This window comes from Anopheles nili, chromosome 2 (genome assembly GCF_943737925.1).
Source record: "Anopheles nili chromosome 2, idAnoNiliSN_F5_01, whole genome shotgun sequence".
NCBI classification, from domain to species: domain Eukaryota; kingdom Metazoa; phylum Arthropoda; class Insecta; order Diptera; family Culicidae; genus Anopheles; species Anopheles nili.
Window position 1 is genome coordinate 66,685,471 of NC_071291.1, and position 15,382 is coordinate 66,700,852.

Below are 15,382 nucleotides of genomic sequence, written 5' to 3' on the forward strand. Positions count from 1 at the left end.
CACCAAAAAAAAAACATTCACCATAAAGAGCAGGCTGGCTGTTCATGGCAAGTTTAAAAATCGTTCTCTGGCTCTGAATAGAAAAACTTAATGTTTTGTTTACAAGCATCTCCGTTCATTCTCGGTGGAAATGAACGAACGTTAAGGAAATGTATTTACTTTTTAATAATCAAGTACTACGTCCATTGGCCGTATTGCCATGAAGCGATTGTGTACATGTGAAGCAAATGGAATGAGTAAAGATAACAGTTGAGACATGTTTTTATTATCAAATAACCAATACGTAATGAAATTGTTCGTGAAGTATGCTGGAAGGTTTACAGTTTCTTTTCACATACAAATACTTGTTGATCTCAGAGTTTTGGTTAGATAGGTCATAAGTAAAAGCTTTTTTATGGGACGACCAAAAAATATCAAAAGTCAGATTTTGCTAAATCACTTTGTATTTACATTTTTTCTTCTAGTTCTAATACAATAACTTCTGTTATTGGGGTTTGAAATTTAGGTTAAAAAATCAGAATACGTTACTAAATACGTTATTTATCATGAGCATTAGTGCTCCAATGGATGGTGGGTAAGAAATAAATTTCAAAAAGAAACTGTTCAAAAGAGCAGCCATTTTTGCCATTCCCGGATAATGGAACCCGGCGAGCTCCCGGATAATAAACTAGCTGCTGTCATTCGTAGGTGCCAATTCGTTGTGAAAAGGACAAGTCAAAATTTTCAAACTATTTCGCGGGCTGATGTGGGATGCTACTACATGTTTTTTCTCGAATTGTTTGGGTTGTGAAAGCGTGTACCGATTTAGCTAAGTACCGTGGGTGAGTTTAAGTCGTGGTGCCATGGCCCAGGAAAACTGCACACAAATAGCTAGTCAACCGATCGTAGAAGAAAACAGACAAAATGTCGAATGTCGGTTGTGCTTGGGAGAGGTTGACAAAGCGACCAGCTTAGACATGAAAAAGTTTGACGATATACGCAAGTTGGTCAACGAAGTGTACAACTTAAGTGTAAGTGTTCTAGAGTAACAATAACTCCCTAGGAAGTGTTTAATTATCTGTTCATTTTTTCCAGATACAGCAAAATGACAAATACACCAAGCATATATGCTTTGCGTGTTACAACAAGTCGATAAAAACTTACAATCACTACGTGCGGAAACTGTCTTTTAGGAAGTGCTTTAAGATGAACCAGCTGGCACTGCTCTCGCAAATGAATGCAAACAGAGGTAAATATAATAGGAGCGAATTTGTTGAAGGCGAAATGTAATCCCAATAAATGTCATTTTTAGTTCCGAATCCGGAAGCTGCACACACAAACATCGATCCAAACGAAGCTAGTTCATCGACAGAGAAAATCATTCAAACTGACGACCTTCCAAGTATCGAACCAAGCACCCTCGTATCTCCACCCAAACCTCCGCTCGCAAGGGCCGCTTCAATAACAGCGGAAGAGTGCCCTCAGCCAGAGGAAGCTTCAGTGCCAACGGAAAACGCTGACGCGGCGAAAACAATTGTGCTCGATGGCGATGACCCGGCGGAAACAATTGTGCTCGATGGTGATGACCCGGCGGAAACAATTGTGCTCGATGGTGATGACGAAACGAATACAGTCGAAGAAAATACTCCAGCAACGTCTAATGTAGAAGCAACAACCGGACAGCGTAGCGTTGCGGAAAAACCTTCTAGAGGAATGCGAGTGCAGCAGTTAGTACCGGTTATAATGGATTGTAGGAATGATTTGTATTTGGAGTCACTGCGACCCATATGCGTATCGTTTGGGCGAGATGATGCGCATCCGCTGACGTATTTGTGCGACCGTTGCTACAAAACGTTCAAAGCCAAGAATGAGTATGACACTCATCGATCCGGACAATGTGCTCTCTGCTGTCGCTATTGCCAGACTTCAATTGGTGTAGTTCATCGCTGTGCTTTTCAAGATAAGTATAAGGATATCATGCCATATGTTGTTGGCAATGATAAATACTGCACCAAACTATCATCCTCTAGCAGCACTAAAAACAGTTCAAATGGTCTCGCGATAACGACCGGAATGACTACACCGGAGTCCAATGCAATCGAACCGCCAGCTACCAAAACTAAAAGGCGTTGTAGAATCTCGCAAAATCGCACAAGGTCCTCACCGCGTTCATCATCAGAAAAATCCTTACGACGAAGCTGTAGTATCAGTCAAGAGAATATCGCTAACAAGAAAGATGCGGAACCGATCAGGATGGTCATTTCCTCATCCTTGATAGACCTATCGTCGGAAGATGAGTCGTTGCAAATCAGAAAAAAGGCAAAAAAAGGGAATTGACACACTGACACATTTTATTTACGTCTGACACATTTATTTACATAGCAGGAAGTATTGAACTGCTAATAAAAGTTCTTACACTAGGCATCGAGTTAGTCTTTTTATTTCTCAAGGGGTGCGTAGTTTAGTAACTTCTCAATCAGATCCACGTGTCCAAGCAGCATCCGCCTGCAGCAGTACCTTTTAAGTCCAAGTGCGTCCAACGCGTCACTGGGTGTAGAGGAAGTTGACTGGTATTGTAAGTCAATTCGTTATCCGAAATAAACGAGCATAAGTGTACTTACCCTTCGGTGTACTCCGCCTGAAGCAAACCTAAATAAGCTTCCCATTTGTTTCCTATCACCTTGCCACAAGTGAAACAGCGCACCGGGATAATCATCGTGTGTAGGGGCGTGTGAACTTGATCCTTTATGTAAAAACAGCGAACGTAAGGATAGTTTCGACTATGAACAGATGATCTATCCGCACAAAAACGCGTCCTCGCGGTAAACAACGCCGTGCGGTGTTCTCTTGTTTGGTTATGGGTTGCGCATGAAACGTCAAAACGTGGCAGTGTTGCCAAAGTAACGGAACTTTTTTAAATTTAAAACACGGATGTTAAATTTTTCACTAAGATGGTATACAGATTCTATTCGGAATTACTACAACAAATGCTAACGTTAAAAAAGTTCAAAATTACCATTTTGTGTAGCTTTATTTAATATCTTCATAGCCTGAAGATGGCACAGCGTGTAAAAGCGTAAATAATCAACGGGAAAGCGTTCAACGGCGCACAACATCGCTTGCGGTTTGTATCGGTCTAGTAGATCCGCGGAGATGTTTTGGCGAACGGATGATGCACTATTTTTATTGTCTATATAAACAAAACTTGTGAGTTTTTTTTTATTTAAATTACGGTTCAAAGTTATTTTAGGTTAATGGTTAAGTTACTTCCTTACCCCTATATGAAAGTTTACTCCACGCTCGCCCTAATCACTGCGCAATCATAGCAAACTCTAGGACGGGCACGCATTAAGAGCTACCATTCCAATTGTTAATTCATTATCGTTGTTACCGATGTGGTTTTTCTCGGTTCCTACCGAACTTATTCTGGTTCTTTGTCCTCGCATATCTCTCTCGCTCTCTCTTCTCGCCTGCTACTGTTTATCTTGAAATGTTTTCTGATTAAATTTACTGTAAAATAATTATTAGAATAACTAAACAATAAAAAATACATATTGCTTCAAATCTATGTTCACATTATTCGCTGCCACTTGTTTAATTCTTCTCTAACAAAACTCTTCTCGCCCTTCGTGCGCTCTGAATCGCTTAAAGAGTGTAAGTTAATACATGCTTGACTCGTCTTGATGTCGCATACTCTTCTGCTTACTGCTTAACAAAAATGGAACGGTAAAGAATATACATTCGAACAAAAAAATTATGCCTTCTCCATGCAAGAGCGTTCAACATTTTGCCATCATTACGGGCTTTGAAACCAAGTTTTCGTTTAGTTCGGTCTTCTTGCAGGAATCGGCAATGATTAATACAAATCATTCGTAAAAATCGCACTAGTGAATAAATAAACAAAATAATAATGATCAGAAAAGCTGGTAGCTTCTGTACGAGCCTCATCGGGTGGCTATGGAAGTAACTTTCAAGCACGGCTTGCCACTTGAAATTTAACAATTTAGAGCATATGTAGAAAGGGACAGTCGACTTAGTATACGCAAATCCCAAAATTAAACCACAGAGATTTCGATTCTAAGCTGCATAACACGACGGCAATAATAATATCACGTCGTTCAATGCTTTCAATGGAGGGTAACATAGACAATCTCTCACCATTTTCAGCTGCACAGAGCACCGGCAGTCGCGCACTGGTAGGAAACGAGTATCGGGACACTTTTCGTTCCATTATTGATTCGATTCTAAATTAGGTTGCTGCTGATGACTAGAGTTAGATGACGTACGGGAAATTGACGTGTTCGAGGCAGATTTCCCATCCCCCACGATGCCGTTTGGCTCCATACCGTTGGTACTGCTCGTTTTACCTATCGAGCTGGAACTGGCGTTGGTACTCCCACTAGCACCGGCCTCCGCCTTCGCCTCCAGCACCGCAATGCAGGTGTTTATGCTTTTGATCGCCTCCTTCCGTGCGGACTTAATTTGTGGCTGATCTTCGGCATCAATCGAGTCCAGCTTCAACAGGTTTTGCGTCAACATCTCGTCCAAGTACATGTACGTTTTGTCTTTCTTGCCATCCTTTCCGCCCTTGAACAGCTCCACCTGATCGAAAATGGCAAGGACGTCTTTCTGTATCTTCTGAATCTTCATTATCGGATCGTCCTTGAGCGGCATCTTTGGACGGCAGTCCGGGTGATCTTGCCCCACCGCTTGCGCTTCCACGTGCTCCTGTTGAGGTTGCTGTTGCTGCTGCTGGGGAGCCGCCTGCTGAGGCTGCTTAGGTTGCGTTTGGCTCGCATTCGGAGGTGACGGTGTTTGCCTCGGCATCGACGATCCGCGGGGCATATGAGCACTCTGCGGGTCTGTGTCCGATCGCTTATAGCTGGCTGCATCGGAAAAAGGCGATGTTCGACTGGCACCCGGTGACGGTTCCCGCTTGAAACCACTCGACATCGGCATGAAGGTAGAGCTCACGAAGGACCGCACCGGGATGTCGCGCGCTTGGTCAAAAATACTTTTGAAGTTGTCACCGCGCTTAAAGTGACGATCGAATAGGTCATTCTCGTTTGCTTTCGGGAACTCCATGTTAGGATTCTCCATGCCGCTCGGTGGCTGGGAAGGATGCGATGACTGCGACGGTTGCGATTCTGGTGCTTTATTTACTAGCGGTTCCGATCGTCCTTCAACGAAAATCGGAATGTGTCGCACAGTAGGCTGCTGTGGTTGCTCCTGTTGTGATGACATGCTGACAGCTTTTGGTGCTTACTTTCTGCGTAGGAAACTGCGGAAAATAAGAACACACCCCTATCGTTATTAGCTGATCTGATCGACCGCAACAGGAAATTAGCTGCTTCCGCCAACACACTCGGCACAATATCGCACTCTGCAGCACCGTCAATTTTCCTCACCGTGTCGTGCAAAGTGCGTAAGAAAGCTCTGTCACTTGCTCTGGGTTGCGCTATTTGTCATACACTTGCTCTCCTTCTCTGCCCAACGAAAACCAATGCGATTTGTTCTAGAACGTTGGCGAATCTTCCCCAGGTTCGTTTTCCTGGTTTCTGTCGGTTCCGGGCACTTGTGCGAATTGTTCACACGCCTTATTTCACTGCCCTCTTGCTCTCTGTCCACTTAGCACCCGCACTTAGTTGATTGAATAATGCGAAAATCAATTTTTTCCTTGCAGTTTTTGCAGCTGCGATTCGTGTGTGTTTTATTAGAGAAGATTTTGACAGCTGATTGTCTGGCATCAAGAGCGCGGTACAGCTGGGCAGGACAACAACGATCCTGCTGGATGTAGCGCACTGTTTTGACTTGACAATAACAGCCTAATTTGATTACATAATTAAATACACAGTACAAACAATTGAATGGTTTGATTTGAAAGCATTCAATGCATTTTGATGCAATCAAAATCCATTGTCTTCATACTAGAAGGTTTGACTTCATTTCGATTACATCACCATCAGCTATTAAACACATGTCGCCTGAAAACAATTTTCAACACAAGTAATAAATCTTGAACTGAACTCTTTAGTGAATCTGTAATCAAGAATACTATGTAAATTCTCCGCACAGTGACGAAGAAACTGTCTAACGTTTCTTTTCAGCATTTGGTAAACTGTCAACCCAGCCGGTGGTAGCCCAACCCGACACTTCGGCTTGACAGTACGAAATATAATATACAAAGCAGAATTCGCCAGAAAACAGGAATACTAACACGCACAACTTTGTAAAAATTCAAGCAAACTTACTACTAAAAAACAAAATCATCAATGGCATCCTCCTCCATAAGTTGTTTTGTAAAGCCGGCAGTAATCGTCTTCCTCGATGCCGTGAAACATTAAAACCAGAGTCTCCTATCCGTAAAAGGGAAGGAAAAGAGAGAATAGAAAGAAGAGTGGGCAAATAATGATAGTCGAACGGAAACCAAACGCAACAGGGCCGAATCCTAGTAAACAAGCCGAGGTGTGGTGAACACAGAAGTGAAGTGTTTGTGAATTTAGCCCCCGTGAAGCTGCGTTTCTTCAGGAACCGATTTCAACGATGGACGTTGAAAGTCGGTCCGCAAAGGAGGAATCAAGAAAGTAAGTATAAAGTGGCACACGAACGAGTGGGAAAAAAGCAGCATCTCAAGGATTTTTTTTCGAACGACGACAAAAAGTGGATTACGGCTCGTGAGGATCAGCAACATCTAGCGGTAGAATTTCTGTTCAATTATGAAACAATAGGAGGAACAATTTTGTGAAACAACATCCCGAACGATTGTCGTGATAGGTTTTCCAAAAATGGTATACCAACAGCGTGTCCCGTTCGGGTGCACAAGCGAAAGGACAACACCGTGGCACTCGATAATGCAAAAGTTACCGTGTGGTGTGTGAAAGGAAAAGACTCGCAAAAGTACGCCGAGGTGAACCGAATATGGCGCATCCTCCGAGTGCAAAAACAGGAACCATCAAGAAAGTGAACCCCAAAGCACAAGAGTGCATCGGGAGATTGAATTGCTGATGTGCGATGATGCCCGCTGATGATGATGATGATGATCGCGAGGAGCACGTCTTGGCGATATAACAAAACACAACACCACTCTCGGCCACTCGCACACATCCGTCCGGTGCGCGCGAAGATGCAATAAATGTATTCGCGACCGTTTCCGCGCGCGCCAGAAAGAGCGAAAGAGAGCGTAAGCGGGCGTGGTAGGGGGGGGGATGGAGGGTGTGATGGGTGCACAAGGAATGTGTGGCGGGGTGCCGCGCGGGTTTTGTCCCACAAACTAAAGTGTGGAATAAGAGGAGGCAAGAGACAGGCGCGCAGGTACGCTGAGGAGGGTGTACGTTTTGCTTCCTTGCACTAAAATTGCAAAAGAAAAAGGGCGGCCAACCTCACGGGCACGGCTGTAGGGCGGCCGCTGCTTGTGTGTGTGTATGTGTGTGGGTCGTCTCCTTCCCTTGCACTGCAACCCCACACGGGCGACCGATTGCGGTTGTATGCGTTGGTTCCTCCACGGCACGAAAGGGCCGCCAAAAGGGACGACGGACGACACGGAACCCGCGGGGAGGCGTAGAAAGCAAAGAAACTGGTTTTCTTTCGCGCTATTTTTTTTGTTTCGTGTTTTCGTTGTTTCGTGTTCACTCTCTGTATATTTATTTATTGACTATCCCCCGGTCGAGCGTCAGCGCGGCAGACCAGGGAGGGACCAGTGTTGCGAACGGGCCAGGAATTGGGTTGGTGTTGGGCAGGAGCGCTTTTACGCGTGCATGTGTGCAGCGTGCTCTCGTTTTTCTTCCCTTTTTGTCCCTGCACCCCTGCATACCTCACGCCAGTCTCATCCCAGCATCCCGACGGCCCGCGTGGAGAGTTCCTGTTTCGAAATACAGCTTCACGCGGTTCGCTCGAATGTAATACGCTCCAATGTGGGCCGGTATCGCCGTTTGGTTGTTGTTGAACTTTGCTTAAAATTCGAGCATCCGCTACCGTTACAGTGACACCCGTGTTGGTACCGGTGGTGCCGACGTTCGCGAGGACACTGGTGAAGGTGATCCTGGGGAAGATGAGAACCGTCAGCAGCAGCAACACCATCGCACGAAAACGATCTACGCGCTCAACATGAACGTGTGCCGATTGTGTTTATCAGAAGGGCAAGGCGGTCATTTGCAACCCGTTTACTACGCGCAGGATACGCCGGACGAAATCCTGCAGCAGAAGATCCTCGAGCTAACCACCGTGGAGGTGAGTGAGGGTGCAGCGAAACGCTCGTTCGTGTGCCACTGGTGGCTCATTTGATCCTTCTTTGTTGTTGTAGATAACTTACGCGACTGACTTCCCCACGGGCGTGTGCATCGATTGTCTGGCCAGGCTGGATGAGTTTTCCCTCTTCCGGAGGCAGTGTATCGACAACAACGAGATACTGAAGCTAAAGTATTACGAGCTGAAAGCGGACGCAGCCGAGGAGGAAGGCTATGCCTGCAAGCAGGAGCAAAAGGACGAAGAAGATCGGAAGAATGAGCCAACGGGTTCGCGTTTGGCGAGAGTTAAAAAGGAGGAAGAATTTATCGATCTCGCGGGAAGCGATCGTCACAACGGCGAACATGGCGAACGGGAAACCATGGACGAGGAGATCGCACCGTTTGGAACGGATAGTGCGGGAAACGAAATCATCATCTCGGACGGACACGACGAGTTTGGTGAACGGGCCGGTACGAAGATCCAGTACCTTGCTGAGGACGGTACGATGACGGAGTACATTACGGCGGGTGCGATCGTGCGGAGAGGTGCTAGCCCCGAGCTGGAAGATCCTTCCGCGGAGGGGCATGAGATTTATTACACCGTCGGGCCGGATACGTACGCCATTCCGGCTGGTGGTGATGGAGCGTATCCGTGTCCGGCTGGGAACTACGTGCCGCAGGGTTTCGAAAATCAAACAGAAATCGAATGCACCACCGTCGAGGATCATCTTCCGGAGGAGTACGTTGAGGAAGGGCCAGCGGCTGTTGCGGGTTCGGCGGTAGTGCCGGGTGCATCGACCGCAGGAGCACTAGCTGGATCTCGTGGCCGTTATGATCGACCATTTGTGTGTAAACACTGCAAGACGAGCTTCAAGTACGAGCACAACTACGATCGGCACATGAAAAACCACGCGAAAGTGCTCTACCGGTGTGGCAAGTGCTCGAAAACGTTCGTAAAGCTGCGCAAATGCCAACAGCACCACTTGAAGGCACATTCGTCCCAGCGCTATGAGTGCGATATCTGCTACAGAACATACAGCCTGCCGACGCGACTGGAGAACCACGTGATCGAGATGCATTCGGTGAATGGCGTCTATCGGTGCGATCGGTGCCAGGGTGAGCTGTTTAGCTCGTACCTCGATTTTAAGGCGCACAGGATGCGGTATCATCCGCGGAATAACGACACTAGTGCCGGTGGAGGTGCGAGTGGTGCAGACGCAGGAACTCCGGCCATTATTAAGCAGACCCCGTACGGAGACGTCGTGCACATGGATAATGTACTCTCGAGAAGTCCTACGCCAAGCTCGGGTTCTGATGAACAGCTGGGGAAAGGTGCGGTGACACTTCCAAGGACCAGACGACAGTCGGCAATTCGTACCGTCACATCGATCACTACGCCCACGACAAGGACACGTACCCGCACGAATGGTCGCGTCGGACGTCCACCGAAACAAGCACCACCCGTTCCGGTAGTACCGCAACAACAGGATGTCATACTGATCGATGACGATGAACAGCAACAGGGTGCAGGATCGCAACAGTTAAACGGAACCGGTGCGCCTGTCGTGCACCGGGAGCTGCTACAGCAGATCGAAGAAAGTGAAGCTAACTCCATCGGTCCGAAAACGTACACGTGTGAAAGCTGCTCGAAAACGTTTGTCCACCTGAACAACCTGAAAGCGCACATCTACGCTGAGCACGACAACGATAAGCCATTCAAGTGCAAAGTCTGTCCGATCTCCTTCAAAACGAAGGAAATCCTTGTGATGCACATGGTAAGGCGGATCCTTTCAGCGTCATTGCAATGGTTTGCTACAATCGCTGATTTTCCACTGTCCCATTTTTAGCTGCTCCACACGAAGAACGGCGGTGCCACCTAAACGAGCTCTCCGGAGTGAGCTCCGGACCGAGCCACACAAAATGTGCCAAACCACACACATACACCTGTTTGTCCTGCAAAAGGATGCCATAGAGCAGCCCACTCCGTGTTCGGTTCGTCCATATTGGAGCGGATCGCGCTGAAAGATTTCAAACCAGTACTACACCCACAGATCTCCGTGGGCCATTTTTTTAGAGAATATCTCTATTTTTCGCCTTTCTCCCCAGGCGTGTATCCTTTACGACTTACCACATACGGTGCTTTTGTTACGTAGCGATAAGGTTTCCTTTTTTTGCTTTAGGTTGCCTGCAGCTCATTAAATGAGCCGGCGGCGTTATAGCATAGTGCTTCCTTGAATAGCCCCTCCTTTGGTCTGACGCTGGTTTTTCGCGATCGTTAATCCGGCTTTGGAGGGCGCGTATAATACGTTAGTCGATTTAGGTGTAATATCATCACAGCGTGGCCTTCCAGATGTTATATTGTTTTTTTTCCTCGTATTTTTCATTCATCTTTAACCTACCATTTATAAGTTTTGCAATATTCGTACGTTTCCTTAATACGCCCGCTGTTAGCTGTGTCGGTGGAAACAACCACCCACCACCTAGGTTGGGTAAAAGACGCGCAGCTCCGGTGCTTCTATGGTTAGCAAATAGATGTTTACAAATGCAATCAATCTCGCCCTAGCATGTTAAGCCTCGCTCCATCGGGAGATGTACGTCCGCGAAGTGCGATGATCGCGCTTTTCCCTCCTTTTAGCAAGGATGTACCTTAGCACGTAGTAGGAAAAGTATGCGGTAAGAGAAAAGAAGGTTAGTTTCACAGTGCAGCATCATCAAGTGGAATGATTTTCCGTTTCCGATGCTCCTTCCGGTAAACGTTACAAAAAGGGAACAAAACGATAGGAATAGCGGAGGGGAGTATAGAGCAATAATTTAGTTTTACATCGCAAATCGAATGTGTCTTTCGATAGGTTACGTTTTTTTCTCAGTTGGAATGTTTCCGCTATGCAATATTTCGTGCAACGAAGAAGCGTCACGAGACGGTGCGCATAGAAAGTATATTTGTTGATGTTAGTTTATTTTACTCATGATGTGGGTGCACTGGACCAGCAATATGAGATAGTCGGATCGTATTTTTTTTTCCGTTTATCGAATGGGATGTTACCACGGTCGGTTGATTGACGGGCAAAACACTTTTGTCGGACAATAAGGGTAGGAAAAGGCGTGCGCGTTTCGTTGACATAAATCACAAATCAAACGCACAACCGTGGCGGCGTCTGATCTTTTTGCACAAACCGGGAGCGGTTGGAATGTGGAAAGCGATGCGGCAAATGTGCTGCCCGAAGAGAAAGCGAGAGTTGGGAACAAGTTGCCATAACAGTGTGCAAGCGCCTGGATCGGGCGCAAGTTAAGTAGCTAGTAAGTGTAGAACTACCGCTGTTCGCAGCATGTTCCTTCCCCACGTGGGAGGCAGAACCAATCAGATTGGCACAGTGCGGGAGTTTCTGTAAGAAGCAAAGGCAACCGTTAGGTGGTGCGACATGAGTTAAAAGATGAAACGTATGTTTCTTTCATTTGCTGCGATTTTTTCGTTACGTTAAGGTATAAATGATAGCAAAGGTATCGATCCGATTTCAATACAGTTCAAATGCACCACGAAAACGCGAATCTTACCATAGGGATTTTAGTTTGAAACACGAGAATGAAAAGCATATTTCTCATTGTCGTACGCAAACTTGCGTGCAACTGCTTTCTAAGGATCCGCTAATGGAACTAGATAGATTTCATACAATGCCAGACCACTCATACACCTCGATGTCGTTATCCTTGTCCGCGTTGGAAAGCGAAACAGGAAAAGCTTAACTTCCACTTCAGAGCGTCGTTTCAATAAATGGTACGAAAATCGTAGGATATTATAAGGTTATTTATGCACTCCACAAGTATTGCGTCGGTTAATCGTATTCCTCTTCTAATCCTCGTCGTCACCCTCCTCTTCCTGATGGAATTCTTTTACGGCTGAAATCTTAAGCACCTCATGTGCGCCCTCTTCATCCTCTCCTTCGTCGCCTTCTGCGCCATCGTTCGCTGGCTTCTGCTGTGGCTTTTTACGTTCGTCCTTTTCCTTCTTGGAATTGGCCGCGTTTGTAGCTTCCAGTCCCGCCGACCAAGTGCCGCGTGGGATATCCGAGTAGGCGGCCGGATCCATCGGATCAAGCGGAGCTGACTTCGGTGGACCACGTGGCGGCCGTCGATCCCGGTGATGGTGATCACGATCGCGATCCCGGTTTCGATCGCGATCTCGTGTCCCGAAGCGATTACTGTAAAAGAAATCAAAAATCATGTTTGTTAGGGAATCAGGGGTTCAATGCCATCGCTGTTTAGCTACTTACTCGTCACCGCGTCCTGGACTACGGTCACGATCTCTACGTTCACGATCACGATCGCGTCTCTCGCGGTTCCGATCACGATATTCTCGATCTCGGTCCGTTTCGCCCAGTTCTCCTCCATTACCAACGTCATTCCCTAAAGCAGACGTACGAGGACGCTTTTCATCATCCCTGCCACCGCTCGGCAGCGGTTTGTGGGGTCGTTTTGGAGGATTGACGATGGGTGGTTTGAGATTTTCCATTCCCACCGGTGGGTTTTGTGAGCTTGTGTTCGACGGTCCGATCAAGGGCTTGGACATAGACGCTGCCAATGGTGGATAGCTTTCGACAACGACCGTCGGTGGGACGGCCTCTTTGGCTGCGTCCTTTTGTTTTTGCTCTTCCATTAGCTCCCGGCGAAGCAACTTTGCGCTCTTCGTAAGCTTCGCATCTGGATGCGTCGGGGGCAGCCAGGAAACGATGTGGGTATCTTTGTTGTAGAAGTAAAATGCCTTACAACCAATGTCGTACTCTTTGCGCCATGTCTTCGGCAGCGGATATCGCTCCAGCAGCCGTTTCACTCGCTTTTCGTACTCCTTTTCGATCTCGAACTCGACCTCGCCATATCTCTGCACGCAGTACATGGAGCAGAGATGATGAATGTTGTACTTGTTCTGGCATCCGTCCACCGACTGGTAGCCGTACCGTTTGGTCATCTTTTGCTTCATCTTTTCTGTCCAATCGAGTGCGGGATTGCTTTTCTTCTTTGACGCGTACTCGAATGTGTCCGGGTTGGCCTGATCATACTCGTCGTAATCCTCCGCAATGATTTCCTCATTGACGGCTTCCGGCTCGCGACGATCATCGTCCGTGTCGTCATCGTTTCCACCATCATCCGAGTCGCGGTCAGATGAGTTATCGGACTCGCGGTCACGTTCTCGATCGGAATCCGTATCCGCCGCCGCAGTCGTCGATGGCTTGAGGGATGAGTTTTCGTTCACACCACCCGAACCAGACTTCTGATTAGCCTCTGGTATAATACCGCGTTTGGCAAGGCGCTTTAAAAGCGCCTCAGGGAGAGTCATGCTTTTGTGAGGTAATTTAAGCACTAAGAAACACGAAAGGAATATTTTCCGGCGTACCGCTGTTTTGTTTATAGACAAACCAATTTTGACAGCACAGACACAGGGTGTCTACGAAAAATCTGACAGACTTTCAGATCAACTGTGGCCTTATACCGCTCTCACTGCGCCACAATTTTGAACTCATGTGAGACTTGATTATCTATCGTACATAATAATGTACCTGCTACTTTTCGGAAATTTCTATAATATATAACATAATCAATCAATCATTTACTTAAGTACATTTGGTGACATGTATCTAATATAGTGTAAAATAAACGACACAGCTTTCTTTGAAGCTGAACCTAAGCAGGCAGTTCAGCGTATCTTATGCTTATATAAAAATCTACTTATGCATAAACGGTGCACTATCCTGTGATTACTTAACCTTATATCGAACATGATTTAGTAATAAAGACGCCTTGGCGTGCATTCTCTTACGGCACAAATGAAGGTGTCCCATATGTGGTCCGTGCTGCAGCTACATTGTTACAATGGCCTTTCGCTATGCAGTTGTAGTTCATTTAGAGTTCTATCTACCATTTCTGTGTTATCGCGTCCTAAACGAAACACTTTTTTCCATTGTTCTATTAACTATTACAGTCAAACTAAGGCTAGGTGGTAAATAATAGCAAGAGGTGAGATGAATGTGCCACAAACTCGCTCAATAACGAGCGGTTGCATTAGCCGATTTGATTTTACCCTTAACGTTCCGTTTTGAACATGTGGTCCCTCTGAAACTAGGTAGGTTTGAATTGAAGCAAAATGATAGGAGAAGAGGAGCATTCGTTGAAAAAACTTTGAACTTGCGTTGCAATATGCTGTTTGTTTGATTGACGCGCTTCTTCACCCATTCAGATGTAATATAATCGAACAACCGATTTACTGATTAGCGTTTCACCATCGTAAAAGCTTGTTTCGATGGTCACGTTACCGTTTAGTACCTTAGCTGGCATCATCTGCGACTCGGGGGCTGCCTCAATTGTCGATTGCCAGGTATTGGTGGTGTTGGGACTGACCCATCCCATCTCGAAAAACCATTCCTCCATGATGCGCCCTTTAAACAGTACCTTGGGGGGTAGTGAAAAAGATGCGCACGAAAGGGCAATTAATTAATCGATAAATTAACTTCAACGACCAGTGAGACCCTGCGTGTGCCGTCCCTCCTCTAGGTCACCTACCTTTTGATCAAGACGAAAGTTTTCCATCGCTTCGACGGTACTGAAGTTGATTTCGCGTGAGACGGCACGCAAGCTGAGTATTTTTACCGGAACTTTCGCTTCATGCTCCACGTCGGGGCAGGAAAAATCCTTGTTTTCTTGCCAGATGATCTTGCCCGTATCCGCATCACGCAGTATCATCCAATTGCTGTAAGATAAAACGCAAACATTATACCTGTACCTCCGTCAAGATGCTGCGCAACATGCATGCAATTCATGCATGATTTCCATGACTTACATTTGAAATCCTTTGAGGATGTTTTCTCCCTTACTGAGATCGTCCGTTCCCATGTCGAAGGTGATTCCTGATGTTGAATAGCCGAATACTTCGTTTTGAGCTTCACTTCACGATAAACAAATAATTTGTCTGCTACGACCAAATGACAGCTCACTACGATTGACTTTTGGCTTATTTGCGATTTATTATAGAGGGTAAGCTCATCGTTTTACATTGGCTCGTCGAGGCTATTATTATGCAAGTTTATTCAAAATTCACATACTTTTTATCAATAAATTATTTAGATTTTATAATCGTGTAGCAATTATCAAAGTAAAAGCTCATATTTTATGTAAAATAAACCATGAAAAAGTTT

At 46.1% G+C, this 15,382-nt stretch overlaps 5 protein-coding genes across 5 annotated transcripts; 1 reads left to right on the forward strand and 4 right to left on the reverse strand.

Annotated features, from left to right (window-relative positions):
* Nucleotides 1-2,364: 2,364 nt before the first annotated feature.
* Nucleotides 2,365-2,795, reverse strand: LOC128731775 (DNA-directed RNA polymerases I, II, and III subunit RPABC5). The gene is made up of 2 exons (XM_053824916.1): nt 2,601-2,795; nt 2,365-2,526 (listed from the first exon to the last, which is right to left on the reverse strand). The coding sequence occupies exons 1-2, from the start codon at nt 2,693-2,695 to the stop codon at nt 2,418-2,420; spliced, it is 204 nt and encodes a 67-aa protein (XP_053680891.1). The 5' UTR covers nt 2,696-2,795; the 3' UTR covers nt 2,365-2,417.
* A 1,322-nt stretch (nt 2,796-4,117) lies between these two features.
* Nucleotides 4,118-5,579, reverse strand: LOC128730699 (BAG domain-containing protein Samui). The gene is made up of 2 exons (XM_053823776.1): nt 5,388-5,579; nt 4,118-5,260 (listed from the first exon to the last, which is right to left on the reverse strand). Exon 2 carries the CDS (start codon nt 5,221-5,223, stop codon nt 4,210-4,212), a length of 1,014 nt encoding a protein of 337 aa, XP_053679751.1. The 5' UTR covers nt 5,224-5,260; nt 5,388-5,579; the 3' UTR covers nt 4,118-4,209.
* A 943-nt stretch (nt 5,580-6,522) lies between these two features.
* Nucleotides 6,523-10,144, forward strand: LOC128728664 (zinc finger protein 572-like). Its single transcript, XM_053822301.1, has 4 exons — nt 6,523-6,563; nt 7,959-8,205; nt 8,279-9,976; nt 10,049-10,144. Exons 1-4 carry the CDS (start codon nt 6,523-6,525, stop codon nt 10,079-10,081), a joined length of 2,019 nt encoding a protein of 672 aa, XP_053678276.1. The 3' UTR covers nt 10,082-10,144.
* Nucleotides 10,145-11,993: 1,849 nt separating this feature from the next.
* On the reverse strand, nt 11,994-13,530 carry LOC128731016 (uncharacterized protein DDB_G0284459). The gene is made up of 2 exons (XM_053824110.1): nt 12,470-13,530; nt 11,994-12,397 (listed from the first exon to the last, which is right to left on the reverse strand). The coding sequence occupies exons 1-2, from the start codon at nt 13,528-13,530 to the stop codon at nt 12,049-12,051; spliced, it is 1,410 nt and encodes a 469-aa protein (XP_053680085.1). The 3' UTR covers nt 11,994-12,048.
* Nucleotides 13,531-14,423: 893 nt separating this feature from the next.
* Nucleotides 14,424-15,080, reverse strand: LOC128720277 (probable cGMP 3',5'-cyclic phosphodiesterase subunit delta). Its single transcript, XM_053813939.1, has 3 exons — nt 15,028-15,080; nt 14,751-14,937; nt 14,424-14,639 (listed from the first exon to the last, which is right to left on the reverse strand). Exons 1-3 carry the CDS (start codon nt 15,078-15,080, stop codon nt 14,424-14,426), a joined length of 456 nt encoding a protein of 151 aa, XP_053669914.1.
* Between the last annotated feature and the right edge of the window lie 302 nt (nt 15,081-15,382).